Source organism: Ochotona curzoniae, unplaced genomic scaffold (genome assembly GCF_017591425.1).
Source record: "Ochotona curzoniae isolate NIBS_2020 unplaced genomic scaffold, NIBS_Ocur_1.0 contig_2235, whole genome shotgun sequence".
Taxonomy (NCBI): Eukaryota; Metazoa; Chordata; class Mammalia; order Lagomorpha; family Ochotonidae; genus Ochotona; species Ochotona curzoniae.
Genome location: NW_024465384.1, coordinates 2,082,328 through 2,103,442, shown reverse-complemented (window position 1 = coordinate 2,103,442; position 21,115 = coordinate 2,082,328). Strand labels below are relative to the sequence as shown.

At 40.0% G+C, this 21,115-nt stretch overlaps 1 protein-coding gene across 1 annotated transcript; it reads right to left on the bottom strand.

The window, feature by feature from the left end:
* Window positions 1-3,278: 3,278 nt before the first annotated feature.
* LOC121151049 (killer cell lectin-like receptor subfamily F member 2) lies at window positions 3,279-20,474 on the bottom strand. The gene is made up of 6 exons (XM_040972235.1): window positions 20,429-20,474; window positions 12,363-12,476; window positions 8,576-8,707; window positions 5,935-6,077; window positions 4,965-5,077; window positions 3,279-3,468 (listed from the first exon to the last, which is right to left on the bottom strand). Exons 1-6 carry the CDS (start codon window positions 20,472-20,474, stop codon window positions 3,333-3,335), a joined length of 684 nt encoding a protein of 227 aa, XP_040828169.1. The 3' UTR covers window positions 3,279-3,332.
* Window positions 20,475-21,115: the final 641 nt, after the last annotated feature.

Sequence of the window (21,115 nt, the reverse complement as noted above, 5' to 3'; positions counted from 1 at the left end):
TCTGTGAATTCGTAGTAACCACTTAAGCTCATCTACTTTCCCAGAACCCTAACTTTTACTTTATTGTTGATGATGCTTACATAATTGATTAGGGTGGGAAGGGCCCTGAAATAAGGGAAAGTGAGTGAGACCATTTCTTCTCAAATTTTATTTTGCTTCCCTCTGTATGTGGGGGAAGGGGAGAGATAAGGGGAGAAGCCATACCCTGCCTCTCAGTACCCAGGGAGGAGGGAAGGCCACCCAGTGTCACTCAGGGTCCCCATTGTGGAGCATGCTCCGAGGGTTTTGCTCAAGTGGCTTTTGCTAGGGGCTGTGCAGTTGGGGTGGATGACAAGAAAGTGTAAAGAAAACAGCTCTTCTGCTGGTAAGGCTGCAAGGAGCTTCCAGCTGTGTGGCAAGGCCTGGCGGATATCTCTCTAACCACCGCAACGCAGTTTCACTGCCTTTGCACGGATGCTCCACTACCCCATTAAAGAATCCTGTAATCTATTGAGGCATTGTCATTTGCCCTTGTGAGATGGTTTCTGCAGCTGATGTGAGCTTGGGAGCTAATGTTACTGATAATGTCTTGGTGAGTGGGCCTTTAACAATTTATGTGAATTAATGCACACAGGTACAATCGAGCTCATGCCATTCCTGAACACCTTATTGTGTACCTAACTATTGCCCCAGAACCTGGCCCAGATATATAGTGCAACTTTTGGGAAATGGCTTGATAAGTATCCTAAAACTTGATGAGACCAATAGGAGTACGAGCCAAAACTGCTATGGTAGTAAATATAGCTACTGTAACCTTAAGGGCTAGCCTGCCTTTGCAATCTCTTTGGAGCATAGAAAATGCATTTGTTTCAGCTGCTTTTATGATCCTTTGGCTAGAGGAATTAAAGGATGGTTGAATTCACATTATAGAAACATGTTTTTAATCATTGATTGTTTACGGAGTTGTAAAGCAAGTGGTTGTAGAGGAATTTAATGTTTGAAACTTTTGTTTTGGATCTTTATTTTTATTAATGATAGATAAATTGTTAAAATAGAAATGTTTTTCCTTTTGACATATTTCTCTCATTATGTGATAGATAAGCTGTAGAAATAATAATGTGGAAGGAATGTACTACTGGTTAATAAATAGCCATGTGTGCCCGGGCCTTGGAGTCCTGGCTGTTGCCCAGTGGCTACTACTGAAGAATGAATAATAGCTTGCTTTGAAGTGAGATGGTTATAATACTTTACACAATTATCTTCAAAACACCTGCTTAACCGTGAAGTAAAAAATAGAATGATTGAACGTTTGTGCATGCCTGCTTAGCCTTGAAGTAAAAAATAGAACAATTAAATGTTTGTGCAGAAGCTTATAATGATTTTTCTGTGTAAATAAAGAAGACACCCACTTGAGCTGTTCATTCTGAGCATCCAGTGACCGAGGTCGGCTCTCTTTTCTTGCTGACTCCACACATGGTTCCTTGAGCTCCGAGTTCGGCTGGAGCTGATCTCTGGCAGGTTTTGATAGTTCTGAAATGCTGTCGATCTTGCCACTTCAAGAATGAGGAAGTCCTTCCAAGGTATATTGGCTGACATAGTCCACCTTAGTCTTCATTCGTCCAGATATTTGCCATCAATGCTTGGCTGGGGCAGTTAAGCAATTTGTTCTGCCCTCTTTTCTCTGTCATGGTACCCCATCTCCTTTGTAGGTCCAAATGGACCGTCAAATCCTCCTTGTGCATCTGGGTATGCTGTCCACTGCTTAATCTAAGTCATTAAGGGGGCCCAGTTCTGACACATGCACTCCACGGTCAGACCACAGATCCTGCGATTCTCCCCATGGTTGGAATTTTGAGACCAGCAGTTGGGTTGGGGAGTGGGGATCCCCAAAGAAACCTCATCTGAAGTGGTCCCAAACCTGACTCTTTCAGTCGGAGCAACCTCCTATAACCCTCACTAAGCCTGCCTCCAGTCCTGGTTCCTTTTTTTGCCATTATGTAGAACAGACTGGTCCAGTCTGAGCCCTAATCAACTATGTAAAGATCGTCAAAATAAAATAATATATCGAAAAAAAAAGAAGAAGAAGAAATGGGGTCTCCTATGGTAAACTTATCAACAAACATAGATAGTGTCTCTCTGCTCCAACTTTAGGTTGAAAGCAAAAGCACATCAATAACCTTGAAAAACAAAGTTGCTGAGAGTTAATGTGACATAATGGTCTCATTACACTTAGTAAGAACAAAGTCACAGGTAACATGGTGAGAATACAGTAGTGAAACAATAGGAAAAGCAGAAACTGGGTTTTAAAGGAACTTGGAGTGGGAGACAGCAGAAAAAGCAGGTGTAAACAACTTTTAGGAAGTTTGACATGTAAAGGGTGGAAGAAGCTAGGTAGAAACTAGAAACCACATGTGGTTGAGGGAAGTTTTTCACCAATTGCACGTTTTGCTTTTGATACAAAATAGGCAGATTTGAAAGTCAGATAATTAAGAAAATGTCTTTGGTGCGTGTGATATGTTATTTTTTTAAATTACAAACATTACAGTCCTGAATATGGACTTGGAGAATTTGATTTAGATGGGAAGATGTATATTCCTTCATGAGAAATAGGAAAAAAACAAAAGGTAGTTAAATAAGGGGTAGGCAAATGTGCAGACTCAGTGATAGAAAGGTCAGGATTATTCCTCCAATGGCTACTCTTAATGACACATACAAAGTCCTTTGCCAAGGGCTTGTGAGAGTTGCATGGAGTGAAGTATTGAAGCTAGGGAAGCGTCTGTCTGAAATAGTCCCACTATCAGGAAAGACAATAGTAGGATAATATAGAAATAATGGCTGGCTGACACACGATGAGGGTGGGTGCTTCGTTTTATAGCAATGCAATTCTATTATCATCAGCGTCATTGCATTTGTTAAAGAAAGAAAGTATTTCTCTAAAGATATATAAATGTAAAATCCATTTATGAATGTTTTCAAACCAAGAACATATTCTCTGGTAATTAATTAGCTAATTAAGAATTATAGGGAGTCAGGGAGGGAGAGAAAATCCAACCACTGAGCAGTGCCCTCAGAACACTTACATCTGTTAGATGCTCACCAGAAGGACTGGGCCAGATCAAAGCTAGAAACCAGAAACTCAATCCAGATCTCCCACGTGAATCCAGTTTTTGAGCCATCACTACTGTCCTCCAGGGTCTGCATTGATAGGAAATTGGAGTCAGAAGCCGGAACCAGGAATCGAACCTAGGCACACTGATACGGAACTCAAGTATCTTTAAGACCAGGGCCACTTTTGCCTGCCGCCAAAACTTCTGTTGTTGTTGTTGTTGTTGGGAAGAAGAGCTGAGACTAGTTTAGAGGTTAATCTCTGTTGGTGAAATGACTTCTTGACAAATCCAGTAACTTTGAACGAAGCACTTTTCAGAAAAAACACCCTTCTTTGTGATCACAGCGCAGGTCTGCTCGTCAACTTGGCCTGTGACTTGAAATCTGCAGAGGGAACCGTGGCATGTTAATTTCTGGAAGCAGGACTCTTCCCAGAAAGTTGACCTGTACCTGCTACAAGCACAGCTATGCACCTTTTCTCTGTTTTTGAATGTGAGCAATTTGAGAACATTTTAGGAGAAAAATTCACCTAGTACCTACAGACTCATAATTCAAGATTTTTGCATGTCTAAACTGCTTGGATCCCAACCCTATGGCAGACAATATCAGAGTCATCATTTTAAGATGTAGAAATGTCAGCACGCCCATACGTTTAGACTTCAAAAGGCATTGAACCAATTTTCTGTAGAAATAAATCTAACCTTTATTTTTCATCTTTCAGACCTAAATACCAAATGACACACCTTTGAAAACCTTTAAGTGCTTTTGATTAGCTTGTTTGAGTCTACAGAAGGCCCTTGATATAAATAGATTGCACTGAAGTGAAAAGAATGAGGTGAAGATATTGCTGAAGATGGCAACAGCGATTCCAGGTCAGAGAAAGAAGTGAAAGCTACAGTGAGCAGTGCAGGAGGGGAGTTCACCACTTGTAATTTTTTTTAAGTTATATAGGCCAAATTGTAGGTATACTGCAACAAGAGAACTTCCATGCATACATGTACATATGAGTGTGCCCAAATCATTCACCTTGTCACAAAAGAAGGAAACTCCCTCTTAATTCCTTTTTTTTTCTTCATATGAAGTTTAAGTCAGCGTCCCCTGGGCTAGATGAATAAGCTACAGGACAATGAAATCATCTCAAGCATCAGAAGCTAACAAACAACAAATGGCTGCAGAGGCCAGAAGTGAGGTGATCTGAAGCTGGGAGCTAGAAGCTTCTTCTAGGTCTCCCACATGGATGTAGGGTCCCCAAGGACCTGAGCCATCCTCTGCTGCTCTCCCAAGCTACAGGCAGAGAGCTGGATCAAAACTGGAGCAGTCAGGATGCTCAGATGCCTGCCCCAAAGGACTGAAGATTAGCATGTTGCCCCATTGCACTAGTCCCAGAGCATCTCTTCAGGCAGGTGGTGGACCTGCTGGGTGACTTTTCCCAATCTTTTCCCAATCTCCTTTACATCTCTTTAAGACAACACAACGAATTCAAAATTTCCAAGAAGTCTGGTGAACTTTTGATGTTTACTGAAACCTTATACCAAGAGAATAGGTCACCAGGAACTTTTAGTCTTTCTGCCTGTATTTTGAGAATTAGTGCATAACTTCTCACTTTAGAATGCACCTGGAAATGGATGCAGCAAAGCCAAATGGAGTGGACAATCAAGCCTCTTGCATCTTTAAGTGAGCTGAAAGCCTAAATGTGAAAATAAGTTAGTTTGGAGTTAAATCTCCATTTTTCCAAGTTTTGAAATGATCCACATGTTAACTAAGCTCAAAGGCTTCATTTTCCAGGAACCACCTGTCCTGCAGATTCAGGCAGTCACCAGGAAGGGTCAGCTGCTCAGCTCTTAAAGTTCTGCAATGATGTTCAAGTGCCAAACACTCACAATTGTAGATCCAGTGGTGTGCCATCAAGCCAGGTCCATGCCTTTGGTGGATATGTAACATTTAATCCAATCCAAAAGTAAATTCCATCCTGGATGTTACTCTGTATGAAATCCTGGAAGAGGAAATCCGGAGAAAATTGAGAGTTCAATCTATTAAAAATAATCTCTTCTGTTGTCCAGACTAACAAGGTTTTGATATTTATCTCCCTAATAAGGAAAACTTGACACACATAATATGCAGGTCTGTGTTGTTTAGTGACATTCACAAAATGATGTGAACAGCAACTGATGAATGAATGCCAAGGGGATATAGAGCAAACTGAAGAATCAGTAATCCTGCCCAAGGAATCCGCAACTATTCACTCATTCTTTTGTCAACCAAGGAGCAGTCCAGAAAATAGCAGTGCCTCATCTGAAACTACGCATGAACCAAATGAAAAAGCTCCACTCTCTCTACCCAAGATACCAAGAATATGGCCTGACGTTGATGCCTAACGAGTGCCAGGAGATGATATGGAAAGATGACATCCATAAAATGATCCTGGATTTAAAAAAAAATCTTTGCCATTTACATGTATTGTGAAATAGGTGAGTTTTGTATCCTGTGAGGCTCTGCAGATTTCTCTTGACAATGGAGAAATTCTAACCTACGTGGCACTGATCGTGAGCACTAATTTGCATAACATTCCTGAGGTGCCTCACACAAGGCCTAAGACCTGGAAGGAATTCAGTAGATGGCAGTGTTATCAGCACCACAGTTCTGGTCTCATAAAATGTACCTACTCAGAAACTTCAAAAAGTTCATGGAAGAATAGAATAAATAGATAAGCTCGTTTTGCCTCCCCCCCCCCCCCAGTTTTTGAAATCCATGCATAGTGTTTATAGCATGTGTCTCCATGTACACTTTGAAAACTCCATACAGCTCTCCCAGTTTTCCAAGGGCTACTTTGCATGACAGATTAGCTCTTACCAGTTCTGCCTTGTCTTGGATCATCAAGAGATGTGATTTTTTTAACAAACATGATTTTTGGCTGTCGATCCATGATTCGAAGTTCATGAAAAATTTATAGCATTTCCCTTTTTTCTGTAGCCAGTCATTAGGGCATACACTTGCTGAAATGGAGAAATAGCAAAGAGAAAAAAGGTTTAAATATAAAATACAAATTTTGCCCTAATTTTTATTTCATTTTGAAACTTATTTATTTGTTTAAATACATAGAGATAGACATGAACATAGAGATAGACCTAAACACACACACACGCACACACACACACACACGCACACACATATCTTTACTTGCTGATTCACTCATCAATACCTATAACCGACTGGGCTGTGCCAGGCCAAAGCCAGGACACTGAATCATTTTTTTTTTAAACCCTCTCCATGTTTTATTCACCCATACTTGTTTCTTTCTTTCTTTCTTTTTTTTTTTTTATTAATTGCATTGCATTATGTGACAAAGTGTTATGGGCACTGGGATTCCCCCTACCCCTCCCCGAACCCTCTCCCCATGGTGGATTTCTCCACCTTGCTGCGTTACCACAGTTCAAATTCAGTTGAGGTTCTTTCATTGGAAGTATTTACCAAACATAAAGTCCAGTGTCTTATTATCCTAGTGGGTTCAACGATTTCTTGGTGAGACCATCTCTGGTCTGAAGGTAAAGCCAGCAAAGTATCATCCCAATCAATTAAAAGCCCCGACATAACATCAACAGTCATTTACAACCTTATGGCATTAATTGACATGGTATTGATTAACAGGACACTGAATCTTAAAGCGAGTCTCTCATGTAGATTAGAGACTCAAGTGGCAAGCTGTCATCTGTGCCTCCTGAGATGTCCATTAACAAGAAGCTGAGCCAGGACTGCAACCAAGGGACTCCAATAGGAGAGGCAGGCTTCCCAAGTAACATCTTATCCACTGAGCCCAATGTCTGTCCTTGCACACATTTCCAAAATGGGTCTGCACACCCAGGCAACATTAGGACACTTGTGATTAGCAATTCTCTTCTTCTTGAGACACACTGGTCTCTCTTGGCCTTGCATTTCAACCCTTTGACATTTACCTTTTGAAAGAATAGTCTAGAACATCTTAACCTCAGAATTACAAAAGCAGTAAGCAGATGATGGCATAGAAGTTACAGCTGTATAGGCAAAACCAGAAAAAGGTGATTGAAACCCAATGTCCTTTGTTCATCTAGTAAAAGACAATCAACAAATTAGCAGAACTATTTTAGTCCAATATACCCAACAGCTTTCTGTCAATAACTTCTGAAAACAGAATGAACTTGTTTCCTAAGGATCTAAGCATGATTTCCTTAACAATGGAATTCATCTTAGAGTCTCATGCAAGTTGAATATCCTGCTCCTTAATATTTTTTTGTTTGCCTTAATATGATACCATCTATATTACATTTCATAAAAGAAGATTGTCATGCCAGGATCACGGACGGCTCTATTGTCATGAAATAACTGTGGATTTGATTTTTATCAACTCAGATGTGGATCATGTGGCTTCCACAGAAAGTGACCTTTTCTTAAATTGCTTGTTGGTTCATCAAGAAAGCAAGTAGCTTGTTTATGACTAATAAAGGTGTAAAGCCCAGTAGATAAGAATTTTTTTATTGTTATTAACATTGTATTATGTGATACAGTTTTATAGGCACTGGGGATTCCCCCCACCCCTCCCACACCCCTTCCCCCATAGTGGATTCCTCCACCTTGCTGCATAACCACAGTTCAAGTTCAGTTGAGATTCCTTCATTGCAAGCATATACCTAGCATAAAGTCCAGCATCTTATTGTCCAGATAAGTTCAGTGGCCTCTTGGGGAGACCTTCTCTGGTCTGAAGGTAGAGCTAACAGAGTAAAGTTCCGGTCAGTTAAAAGCCCCAAGAGTAAAGTTCTGGTCAGTTAAAAGCCCCAAGAATTTGAAAAATTGGGAGAGTTGCTGAGCTGTGAGGTTGCTAGCAGCATAAGCCTAAAATGTGAAGTAGCTGCAATTTGGCCTTGCAAGACAGTGGGATGGCAGGTGCTGGGAGGGGTGTCAGCAGCCAGCAGTAAGGGCACCAGTGCAGTGGGTGTGGGTCAAGGAACAGGAACCAGATTTGGAGGGATACAACAGGAATAACAGCATCACATTCAAAACATTGATGAGCATCACAAGGAACCATTTTGCCAGCAGCAGATTTTCAAATAGAGAGCCCAGGATTAAATTTAATAGATGGTAATACAGGTCTTTTCACAGTTTCTCTGTCTGACCAGATCTGACCAAAAGCAGGAACTTCCAAGAAATGAGGCTGCTAAGTGTGAACCTATCATAAATCCCCTTTTTGAGGGAATTTTCTTTTTCCTTTTTCTTTTACATGGAGAAAAGAGAAAACCACTCACTTTCTTATCTCTACTTTGTTCTTTATTTTTTCCCCCAAAGAAATTAGTTTGCTTTTCCCATAGAGGCATTTCCTATGCCTCCCTTTCCCCTACCAAGCTTGATTAACCCTGAGTGACTGGGCTACTGCTTCCTTTATCTCCTGCCTCTTTGCTTAGTTTAACCATTAATATAACCTGGTTTTTCCTTTCTGAAAATACTATGAAATAAAATCACTTACCTGAGGAGTTTGTATGGTCCAGTTGTTTCCTGGGAGAAATATTCGCACAATTGCAGGGTTTGGTTCCGTTGTCACTACCAAGCAACTGCTCACTGTGACTGTCACTGAAGGAATATACGCTTAGATGATACACTAAGAAATTAGGAAAATAGGAACACTGATAAGATTTCTGTAGCTCCAAGTCTATGTTTGTAAATTATTCATTTGTTTTAACCATATAATGTGTATCATAACTCCTAACATACAATAATACGTCATAGCAAATAGAAGCAAATGTGATCATCCATAGCTCTTAGCACATGAAGTTCACTTAAAGCAGAGTTCTTAAATTTAGTGTGAACTTACACATTTCTTGTCGTAAGTTTTATTACTTATTTGAAAGGCAGAATTACAGAGAGAGAGGAGAGAGAGAGGAAGAGAGCACAATGACCAAGAGTATAAGAAGAGACAGAGGAACAATGAATATTACTGAAGACTCCCTTGCAAAGCAGCAAAGGATCTTGCCAAACTCAAAGTTAACCGAGGAATATATCCAGAAAATGGGGGATACAGAAGTCAAAACACTTGTTACGAAGTTTCTTATCAAGGAGAAGCATATACAGGAGTTCAAGGAACTTAAGGAATATGTCACACAGGCAATACAGCAACAGTAAAACAAAATCAATCAGAATTATTGAAAGTGAATGATGCAATACAGCAAATTAAAAAATCCGTGAAAGTTTCCATAATAGAATGAATGAAGCAGAAGAAAGAATACCAGAATTGGAAGATATTTCTACTCACAATGGGAAAACCTTCAAAAAGCAAGAAGCAGAGCTAGGTCAAGCTAAAAGGAATTCAAGAATTAAGAGTGCCTGGCACAATAGCCTAGTGGCTAAAGTCCTTGCCTTGCATGTACCAGCATCCCATATGGCTGTCAGTTCACATCCTAGCTGCTCCACTTTCATTTCAGCTCCCTGCTTTTGGCCTGGGAAAGCAGTTAAGGATGGTCGAAGGCCTTAGGGCCATGCACATGTGGGAGACCCAGGAAGAAGCTCCTGCCTCCTGGCTCCTGACTTTGGATTGGCGCAGCTCCAGCCATTGCAGCCACTTGGGGAGCGAATCATCAGATGGAAGACCTTCTTCTTTGTCTCTCCTCTCTCTATATCTGACTTTCCAACAAAAAATAAATAAATCAAAAAAAAATTTAAGAGGCACTATTAAAGGCCAAATATAAGTTATAGGAGTTCTACAAGGCACAGAAAGTGAAGCTGGGTTTAAAAATGTATTTAATGAAATAATAAAAGAAAACTTCTCTAATCTAGAGAAAGAATTGGGAAACAACATCCAGGAGGGGCACAGAACTCCCAACATGGTGACCAAAGGTGACCTTCATGACACATGATAGTCAAACTCTCTTCAGTCAAACATAAGAAAAAGGTCCTTAAATGTGGTCTTGGAAAAAAAAATCAATTGCTATATAGAGGAGTAGCAATCAGACTCACAGCTGATCTCTCACAGGAAACTCTACAGGCTAGAAGAGAATGGTGTGACATATTCCACATTTTTAAGCAAAAATTGTCAGCCCAGAAGAACATAGGTGTAAAGCATTCATTTATCTTTGAAAATGAAATAAAACTGTTTTACAGTAAAGAAAAGCTCAAAGAATATGCCTCTTTCAGACCCACCTTACAAATTATACATAAAGATGTTCTCTTGACAGAGAAAAGGAATAGCTTCCACCAAAACCAAAGGCAAATGTAAAGAACATCCCAGTAAAGGAACAACAGAAGACTAAATCAATGAACAACCCATTGCTAAAATGGCAGGACCAAATTACCACCTGTACATATTATCTCTGAATGCATAAGAAACCTAATCTAGCATACTAATCAATGAAATGTGGTAGATTAGTATACTAGATCGAAAAACAAAACCCATCTATCTGTCGCCTACAGGAGAAACATTTCACCAACAAAGATCAGCGGAAATTACATCTCATAGATTTTGATTTTTTTATTTCATTTTTTCAAAAGAGTTTTTCCTCATATTAAATTCTTCACTGACTCATAGGTCATACAGTAGAATATTTTCTTCAAGAAGGTTCTTCATTCTCTTTTTCATTTCTTCAGCAACACATTAGTCATTCAATAGGATGTTATTTAACTTCATGGCATTGTAAATTTCTGGTTTTTTTTCCTGTTGTTGATTTTATTTTGTGACTTCCATTTAAAAGGATGTATAATAATTGTGTAATGGAGACTATTATATCCAGATGTGAAGATACAATGCAGTATGCATCTACTTGCAGATCAAAGATGGACTCCCAATGAAACTGTTAACTATATTTTGACAATAGGATGCTGTACTCTCTGCCATTGTCGATGCCCATAATGATGGACTTATAACTGTTTGTGAGGAACTATACTGTTGTGAAATATGGGGAAAGCCCACCGGGGGAGGAGGGGTTTTGGTAAGGAAGTAGGGGAAATCCCAGAGCCAATGGATCTGTATCATAAAATAATAATAATAATAATTTAAAAATTACAAGAAACAAATTCACTACAAATGTTTCTTACAAAAAATAGTATTTTAAACAATTTGTAGAAAATAGAGCTAAAAAGATAAGCCAGTTTTGGACTGAAACATTTTGAAGTATATCTATAATTTTTCCATAAACTTTTGAAAGATTTCATGAAGAAAATTCAATTATCCCTCTAGTTAACTGTGTGGCTTTTGAGTTACTCACCCCAAACAGACAGTCCTATTATGGTGGCCACCAATAGAGCTACCACAATGCCGGTCAGTCTCAGAGCTGTGTGATGCCATTTTGGACACTGAGAGTAATCTGTAATGATTAATTTCTCTTCTGAAACATTTTGACATTTCAGTAAGTCTAAATGCTTTACTTGGTATTTATTAAACAGCCTTGTTACATTTACATGTGTATTCTCAAATTAGAACTCTTGCAACAACTGAATACAGAAATAGTAGTTGACCAAACCCATGTGTCAAAAACATTTTCATTCCTATTTGTCCTTTGGCTTTAATTAAATTAAATTTTGATTCAGTGACATGTATAACATTCAATGGGATTAAGTCATGAAAAGGAAAAACATAAATAGTGTCAAAATAATGAAATGTGAGTTAAAAAAACGAGTGCCTTTGTAGACACATAAGCAAGATAGAGCGTTGTAGCCTCTGTCCAACTTTTATTTGAAATAAAACTCTTTAACTTATATTGATTCATATATAACTCAATTATAATCTTTATGATTGCTTTAATAAGACAACACTCATGACGCTAATGATTTCCAACTCAGGAAAAGTCACATCTGATTAATCACATCCAGTTTTAATAAAACGACAAATTTACAAATGAGAGTAATTCTACCAACAAAAGTTGGTAGAAAAACAGAATGAAAACATGTTTATTTTGGTTGTGCACATCTTGAAATCCATGCACATTTTAAAAAATAATATGTGTTTCCCACAAACTTGTTGAATATTGCTTGTACGCAGGCATTTCAAAAATTTTCACAACTAAATAAATGTATCTTAATTCCACAACTTTTGGAAATACTCTTGTCTATTAATAACTGCATTAGGTGTGGGAGATCGTTAACTTCCCAATCTAATTAGGAGACATCTACAAAAACAGACGATTAAAACCAAGGTAGCACTACCTGTGAGTATCAAAGTCTGTTTCAAGTTCTTTCAGGTTCTCGGTGAGCATCTAGAAATAAATTCACTACAGAAAATTCTAATCATATAATCTCTGATTGACTGGAGGATTACAGATTTTTACCTTTGTGTGTCCATTTGTGTTGGCAATGATGAGGATGTTTCCTTGGCCTCTTCGTGACAGATCCCTCTGTGCTTTCGATGTGTTCAACCATTCCATAAACAGAATACTCCATCACTGAATGAGATGGAAAGAGAGACATCACTTAACAAAAAGTATAATCAGTCTACAAATCATGGCATTCAAATAAAAACTAGCTGTAAAACCACACAGGATATGGTTTAAGAAGTAAAGAGAACTTCAATTTATTTGAGAGGCCAGGAAATAGAGCAAATAGAGAGAGGCAGAGAGAGACAGAGAGTATATCCTGACACTATAGGTATGGAGAACGGCAGAGTCCAGCAAACTATTGTCAAGATATATTTAACAGTTTCAGTGCATACTGCATTGCATCTTCACATTTTGATACGATGATTTCTATTACACAGTTCCTCTAGGTGACGATATGCACATGCATGTTTACCTATATCATTTTCAAAGACAAAGGAAAGCTTTGCTGGGTATGTTATAGGATCTGGAATATGTCACTCCATTCTCTTCTGACTTGTAGAGTTTCCTCTGAGAGGTCAGCTGTGAGTCAGCTGTTAAATCACTTTTCTCACTTGCATATTTAAATGTCTCCCTTATGTTCATCTGAAAAGAGCTTGATTATGATGTGTCGTGGTGAAGGTCACTTTTGATTTTACTCTATTGAAAGTTCTGTGAACCTCCTGTATTTTGTTGTCCAATTTTTCCTCTAGGTTAGGGACGTTCTTAATGGGTTTTTCATTAAATACATCTTTGAGCCCTGCTTCTCTTTCTGCACCTTCTGGAACTCCCATAATTCTTATGTTTGTGTATTTTTTTTGTGGTGTTCCTCAATTCCTGGATGCTTTTCTCATCTTACATGGGTTCCTCTTCCAACTTTTTGGCTGTTTCAGCATTATTGCAGGAGTTGTCATCCAATTCTGTCATTCTTTCTTTTGCCTCACTCATTCTATTATTAATTCTACTGAATTCTTTTTTTTTTTAAAGATTTATTTATTTATTGGAAAGTCAGCTACACAGAGAGGAGGAGAGACAGAGAGGAAGATCTTCCCTCCGATGATTCACTCCCCAAGTGAGCACAATGGTTGATGCTATGCTGATCCGAAGCCAGGAGCCAGGAATTTCTTCCGGGTATCCCATACGGGTGCAGGGTCCCAAAGCCTTGGGCCATCCTCGACTGCTTTCCCAGGCCACAAGCAGGGAGCTGGATGGGAAATGGAGCTGCCGGGATTAGAACTGGCACCGATATGGGATCCCGGTGCATTCAAGGCGAGGACTTTAGCCTCTAGGCCACGCCGCCAGGCCCTTTCCACTGAATTCTTAACTTGCTTGTTTGTGTTTTTTATTCTAATAATTTGACTTCATTTTGTTTCAATGTTGATGTTAATGTAAGGCATCTGTGAAAAGGAAAAATGGGTGTCACAAGGGATAATGGAAGAGGAATAGTTACAGAATACTTTGAAGGAACTGAGAAGTTAAAAGAGATGGTCAAAGTGGTGGGGTTGGCTTAAAAAATTTTTTTTTGAAAGGAAGATTTACAGGGATAAGAGAGACAGAGAACTTTTCTAACTGCTGGTTCAGTCCTGAAATGGTGGCAATAGCCAGATCTGAAGCCAGGGGCCAGGAGCTTCTTTGCAGGTTGCTCACTTGGTAGCAGGTTCCCAAGGACTTGAACCATCCTCTGCTGCTGTCCCATTGTAAGCAAGGAGCTGGATTAGAAGTTGAGCAGCTGGCACATACACTGGCACCCATATGTGATGCTGGTGCTAGCAGGTGGAGGATTAACTTTCTGCACCATTGTGCTGGTCCTAATAGTTGTTTATTTCATACATAGGGTAATAGCTGTGTATCACGTGAGATATAGAGTTATTTTGCCAAATGATCATACACTTTACTACTGTAGCAAATTTGGGGGCCTATATGGAATACTGGTGCCACAGATAAAGGTTTATTTATTTACTTGAAAGAGTTAGGTTGGGGGAGAAAAACAGAGAGGAGAGAGATCCACCAGCCAGTTCACTCCCCAAATGCCTACAGTGGCTAGGACTGGAGCTGGACCTGGCCAAATCCAGGAGCCAGGATTTTAGTTCTTGTTTCCCCACATTAGTGGAGAGGAAGTGGAGTATCTATGGCTTGAATCTGCCTGTATGAGATGCTGGCATTGCAGGCACCAGCTAAACCTGTAGTACCACAAAAGGGATTGATTTTTCTATGTGCAAGGATACTGTTCCTGTTGCAACAGTAAGAAGACAGAGCTAACAACCTTCAACAAGTAGTTTTGGTGCATGGAAGAACTGTTATTCTATGCCTTGAATTCTAGAAGCATTTGATTCAATATGCCGGGAGTCTTGCACATTTCTCTCAGGTGTTTCCTACATCACGCTAAAGCAGGGTGGCAAGGACAACCACAATCTCTTCCTTTGCCATCAGCTTATTTCCTCTTAGCAAGAGTTCAGACACTTCTTGGACATGGTTTGAAGGCTGTGGTTTACCTAGTATTTCCTGTGCTTTTCTGATTTGTTTAAAAAATTTGCACAACCCTGAATAACTTAGAAGTGAAGGCACGTAAGGGGACTGACAGATCAGCAGACAGACAGCTTGCAGGGAAACTGCTATGGAAATGGGTTTGGAACTAAACAAGGGAGTTTTCTCCAATGACGGTGCTCCTCAAGAGATGAGTCAGAGGGATAGAAGCGACTGAGGACAGAAAATGCAAACCAGTTGAATGAAAAAAGATAATGGCTTAAAAATAAAGAAAGTAATACATCACAACAACAGAATGTACACAAACAAAAGAGCAAATTAAAAGCAGTTGACTTCAAGATTATTTGGCAAGTATTATCAATTTTCACATCCTCACACTTACTGTGAGTACTCAGAGTATCTGTGTAAATACCTTGACGCCTTTTATTTTCTTTTGAATTTACATCATCTAGCAGAATTCCTGACAACTGTTGCTTTAAAAATATGTGTTGAACAAATGAGTGCATGAAAGGGCTCAATAAGGCTAGTTGAAGCTAGTTGAAGCTAGTGCAATTTGTACCCAGAAACAAACATGACACAATCGAAGGCCGGAAATGAAAAAGATGGAAACAGCAAACATATACTTATTTAGAAAAATATATTTCTGAGTTAATTTATAATTTAAATACTAGATATCTTTAAAGCATCATTGGGTATTTACAATTTGACAGGGACATATACCTCATTGAGCCCGTCAAGCCTCATTAAGGGCTGTTATCTCAATTTTGTAGTTAAGGAAACCAAATGGCAGAGAAAACAGGGTACTTAATGGGTTCTAGAAGCTGGACTTGTATTCATGGAATTGGATTCCAGAACCTGGACTCCAAAATAAATACCCATATCATTTTCTATCCCAGGCCACCAAAAAAGCAAAACAAGACAAAACAAAACAAAACAAAATCCCAAGCACATCCATTCTACTCTACCTACAAGTTCCTACTTCATTTCAATCAATTCATTCATTCATTCATTTTGATACTTTTCAACACCTTATAATTTGATTCTGTAAACCCTAAGTCAAAAATGAATAACTGAGCCACATTTACTTTTTTTTAAAACAAAATCTACAAATAATCTATGTGTGTTCTCTAGTTATTATGGATTATTTTGACTGATCTAATGAAAGATCATTTTTGGAACAATACTAATTTCAAATGAAAGATTTTGTCTCTGGGCTGTCCCAGAGAGGAAGCAGTGATCGGACAGCCTTGGGTGCAATTTCTGTGAAGGGAAAAGATAGCATCTCTTGGTTCTTTGTTAACATGTTGTTTACTATTATTTCTACACAACGATCAGGGAAAAGCCACCAGCATGCAGGGTTTGGCCACCGCATCTGACCACACACTGTAAAAAAGTCTTGTTATATTGTACGCATGAAAACATTTGAAAACAGGCTAAGCTAATGAAACTAAACATTTTATGATTGTGTCTTATAATGATATAATGTGTTAACATAAATAATAGAGTTACTGAATCTGTCAGGTTTTAGAAAGTGACATATTGTGCCATCAATCAAAGCAGGGTAGAAACCATTACAACACTGAAAGAGGTGATTCTGCAACTAATGAAATACTCAAATACTGGAATACAAGAAGCTCTTGGTAAGAACCAAACGGGGACCGGGAAAATGAAGTCAACGCTAGGTATGAATGTTGTTCTAAATTTATTTTCAAAAGAGCAGATTCTTGGTCCTCAACGTGAACATGTCTAATCCAATAGTAATTGGATAGTAATGAAAATCTATATTTCAAACATGAAGTCGTTTGAAATGAGCGACTTAAACTAACACTGTGAGGATGATCCCTCTTAGGAGTCCGGGAACAAGGTGTGACCACCGCACTGAGAGAGATTGTGACACAGGAGATGCAAGGCCAAGTGAAGCAATGCACCCTCTATTAAACTCAACAGGGTTTATAAACATACTACGCAGGTTACCTGGGCAACCACGGAAAGCCCCTCCAAAAATAGCCAACAAGTAAATGAAATAACAACCACTGCAGCAGCAGCAAAGGAGTGAACATGTTTTCTTCAGGAACGGATTCTAACAAATCAATTAACTGAGGAGGGGGATACGCTCGGTTACAAGCACCTGATGAGGAAGGACCACAGGGATGCGCTGCTCCTCCCTGCCACGCTTAGCCAGCGAGGCAGCCACAGTCCCACGCAAGAAGTCGGCTTCCTGCTAGCATTCTCAGTCTGCTGAGACTGTATGAGTTCTGGGGTCCTGGGCATCTGATGAGCTGGTTCAGAGGAGCACTTTCACAAGCTTGATTTTTAAAAAGAAAAAAAAAATTGCCTCAAATGTTAATTGTTCTCCCAGGTAACCAACAAGAAGGGTGAGCCCCAGCACAGCCCTCGTTCATTGCTGGAGAGTATTGTAAAAATGACCTTCCTGCCTTTTTTGTTTTTTTTTTCAAGAAAATTGAACCATCAGATTATTGTTGTGATATTTCCTTAGAGTTCCTCCTGATCTTATCTTTGCTTTTTTAAAAAGCATATTTTTGACAAATACGGAATCATACTTTGGAAAAGGTTAATTAGGTTCAGTATTGCATTATGTGTAACACCATCAATGGCGCGAACTTTACTAAGCAGATCATCTGTCTATCATATTTCCACCTAATGCCTAAATCTCAATATTTAGCTATTATTTATCAATCGGTCATTCCCCAAATTTTCTTTAATTCCAGAGTTCACGTTCTTTTCTGACAGTTATGCAGGAGGTTCTGTTTATCATTTCAGCCAGTATGGAACTGCATCCTTACCTGCATTTCAACAAACACCTTAAAATTCACCAGTTGGTTTATTTCAATGCCTGTAACTCTGACTTTCAGATAAGTGAATAAACATTGAAAATACTGCAAGAGGTTGACAAATCCACCACGAGAAAAGGTACTTCCAACGTTTATAAAAGACAACAAATAAATATCCATATAAATGCATGCATAGTTTCAAAATTGATTTTCTTGAAAAACAGCTAAGGAAGAACGACATCCACACACATGCACACAGTGACTGAAAGAGAGTGAAGAGAAATTGTCTATCTAGTTTTTCCTCAAATGGCCACAGGGCCAGGTCTGGGGAAGAACGAAGCCAGGAGCTGGGAGCTCCTTCCCGGTCTCCCACATGCATGCAGGTACCCAAGTAATGGAGCCTTTTTTGCTCTTTTCCCAGGTGCCCTAGCAGAGAGCTGTGTCAGAAGTGGAGCGACCAGGGCTTGAACCAACAGTCATGTGGGTTGTGGTAATTGCAGGCAGCAGCCTTACACACTATGCCACAATGCTGTTTCTCCAAGTATATATATTTTAAAACTGAATCAAGCAGGGCAGTATACAACTTGCAAGTAAACACTTGAGAACTTTTTCACAAGAATAACATATCCAATCATCAGTACATATATGAAAAGATTATCTTCATTCATAAGCAGAGAAAAGCAAACTTTTAACATGAGAAAGCATTAGTATCTTTTTTATGAGTAAAATTTAGTACATTCTAACACTGTCAAGTGTCGTACCTTGTGGGTGCGAGTGCACAATAACTTTGAAAGACAAGTTAATAACATACAGAAAATGGGTCTAGCGCAGTGGCCTAGCAGCTAAAGTCCTCACCTTGAAAATGCCGGGATCCTATATGCGCACCGGTTCTAATCCCAGTGGCCCCGTTTCCCATCCAGCTCCCTGCTTGTGGCCTGGGAAAGCAGTCAAGGATGGCCCAAAGCCTTGGGTTTCTGCACCGGTGTGCGAGACCTGGAAAGAAGTTCCTGGCTCCTAGCTTCGGATCGGCTCAGCTCCAGCTGTTGCGGTCACTGGGGAGTGAATCAGTGGACAGAAGATCTTCCTCGTTGTCTCTCCTCCTTTCTGTATATCTGACTTTGCAATAAAAAGAATCAATCTTTAATAATAATAATACACAGTAAAGTGAAGGGAAAAATGGTCAAAAAATGCTAAGTTATACTGTTTTCTTTTTTTTTTTTTCTGAAATATGCTAGTGTCTCACAGTTACTGTGGTCAGGAATGCCTGTGGTAGCTGCTTTTGTTAAAGCCCCAAACAGCAGACACCATCTGACACACCCATCCAAACAAGAATGCTAAATACTGCTGCCATAACGACCGTGAATGAGACACCCAGCAGCACGTGACAAGGTTCAAGCTCACAACTGCAACGCTGCCTGAAAGAAGAAAGCCACCACACTCTCCAGACAGGTGACAGACACAGAGATACATAATGTAAAAATCTAAGAACCACCTGCTTAAGATGATCAAGTCCCAGGAACAGAACAGCAAGAACCACAAAATCCAGCTGAATTACAGCAGAATTCAGGATCCTGGGAAACCTGGGGACAGATGTAAGAACAATAAGACACCATGAACGAATTGTCCCTAATCAAGTCAGCCAAGTCGAGCGATTCCCAAATCTGACTTCATGTGTTTGAAATCAATCACCATAGTGTGTACCACAGGTCCTCATTCTATAGCGGGTCCTGAAGAAGAATAAATAAAAAAGAACATTGAAAATAATTTTTTTTTTGAAATTTAAACTACTGCTTTTCTTTCTAATTTTTTCATGATACTGTTCCATAGGAGTCTGTCCCTAGGAGTACGCATAGGAGTACTGCTCCATTCGGGAGTCTTTTTAAAAAATAATGATTACATGGTTGATCAGGTTAGGAAGGATCGGAGTTTAAGGAAAATTGGGTGAATTCATTGCTTCCAAATTTGCTGTTTCTTCTTGTTGTTCCTGGGGTAGAAGGGAGAAGCAAAGGGGATTACCACTCATGCCTTTGCGCACATCCCAGTACCCAGGGATGAGGAACCGCCACCTCATATCAACCAGAGTCTCCACGTGTACATATTCCGAGGGTTCTGTCCAAGTGGTTTGGATAGTTCTGAAATGCTGTCGATTTCACCAATCCAAGGATGATGTCACCATCCCAATGTCCATCAGCTCCATTCACCAAAATTTTTTGCTGTCATCGTTTGTTTGGGGTGGTTGTCCAGTTAATTCTCTTCTGCTGCAGCACCAAACGTGCTGCCATATTCTCTTTTTACAACAGGGCCTGTGTCCACTGCTCCTCCTTTTTCATTAAGCAGGGCATGTCCAAGCAGCAGGCGAGTCCAAGTAGCTGGGCCAGGTTTCCCAAGCATCCCCGAATCCCCTTCCCCTGGGGCACATGAACCTGTCACCCGCCTGGTAGGAGGGCTCTGATACCTGGGCCAGCAGACCCAAGCCCCGCCAGATTCCCCAACCCCTGGGCTCAACAACCAGACACCCACCTAGTATGCCAGCCCTGGAACCCAGGCCAGGAGATCCAAGACCCACCAGATTCCCCACCCCGGGGTTCATGAAACCAACGCCAAACTAGCAGGCAGGCCCCAGGATCTGGGCCAGGTGACCCACATGCCACCAGTTCCCCTGTCCCCCACGGCACAGGAACCCATCCGCCACCACATATGTGGACCTCATGGCCTGAGCCAATTTACCAAAGCCTGTCAGATCCCCTGTTCCTGGGATTCACGTACCTGGCCCCTGCTTGGCCCAGGTTGGCATGGCTCGACAGGCGTTCATTCTTAGAGTCAGCAAAGAATAGTGCTGCAATCTTTACGGGGCTGTTATCTTTCAACACAATCACGATAGCATAACTTCACCTTGAGTGTGGTTACACTCATCCTTTTTTGAGACACCAACCAATACTTTTACGTTCCCATTGATGTTCCGCATTTGAGTAATTAACTTGTCTAATTATGATGTTCTCTCATGTGACGGTAATTTTGGCTATGACTTAAACAAATTCCTAATATGACTTCCCAGGCTTTCTAACGTTCTGCATTTTATGAATTCTTTATTTTTCATGATACAGTTCTTTAGATCCAGGGATTTCCTCTTTTCCCCTCTATCCCCCACTGTTTTCCCCTATATTGTAACAACAGTCCCTCAACAACAGTCACAGTCCATCATCCTGCTACTTAAACATATTCTGACATTTCATGTTACATTGGATTTGTATTTTCCTTATGTTGAGATTTTTTTTAAAAAGATCTATTTATGTTTATTTGAAAAGCAGATTTTTACACAGACAGAAGGAGAGACAAGGAGAGAGGAGCTCTATCTACTAGTTCACTCCCCAGATGACCACAGCTGTCTGAGCTCATCCAAAGATGGGAGCCAGAGGTCTCCTCCTGGCCCCCCAGGCCTGTGGGGTCCCAAGG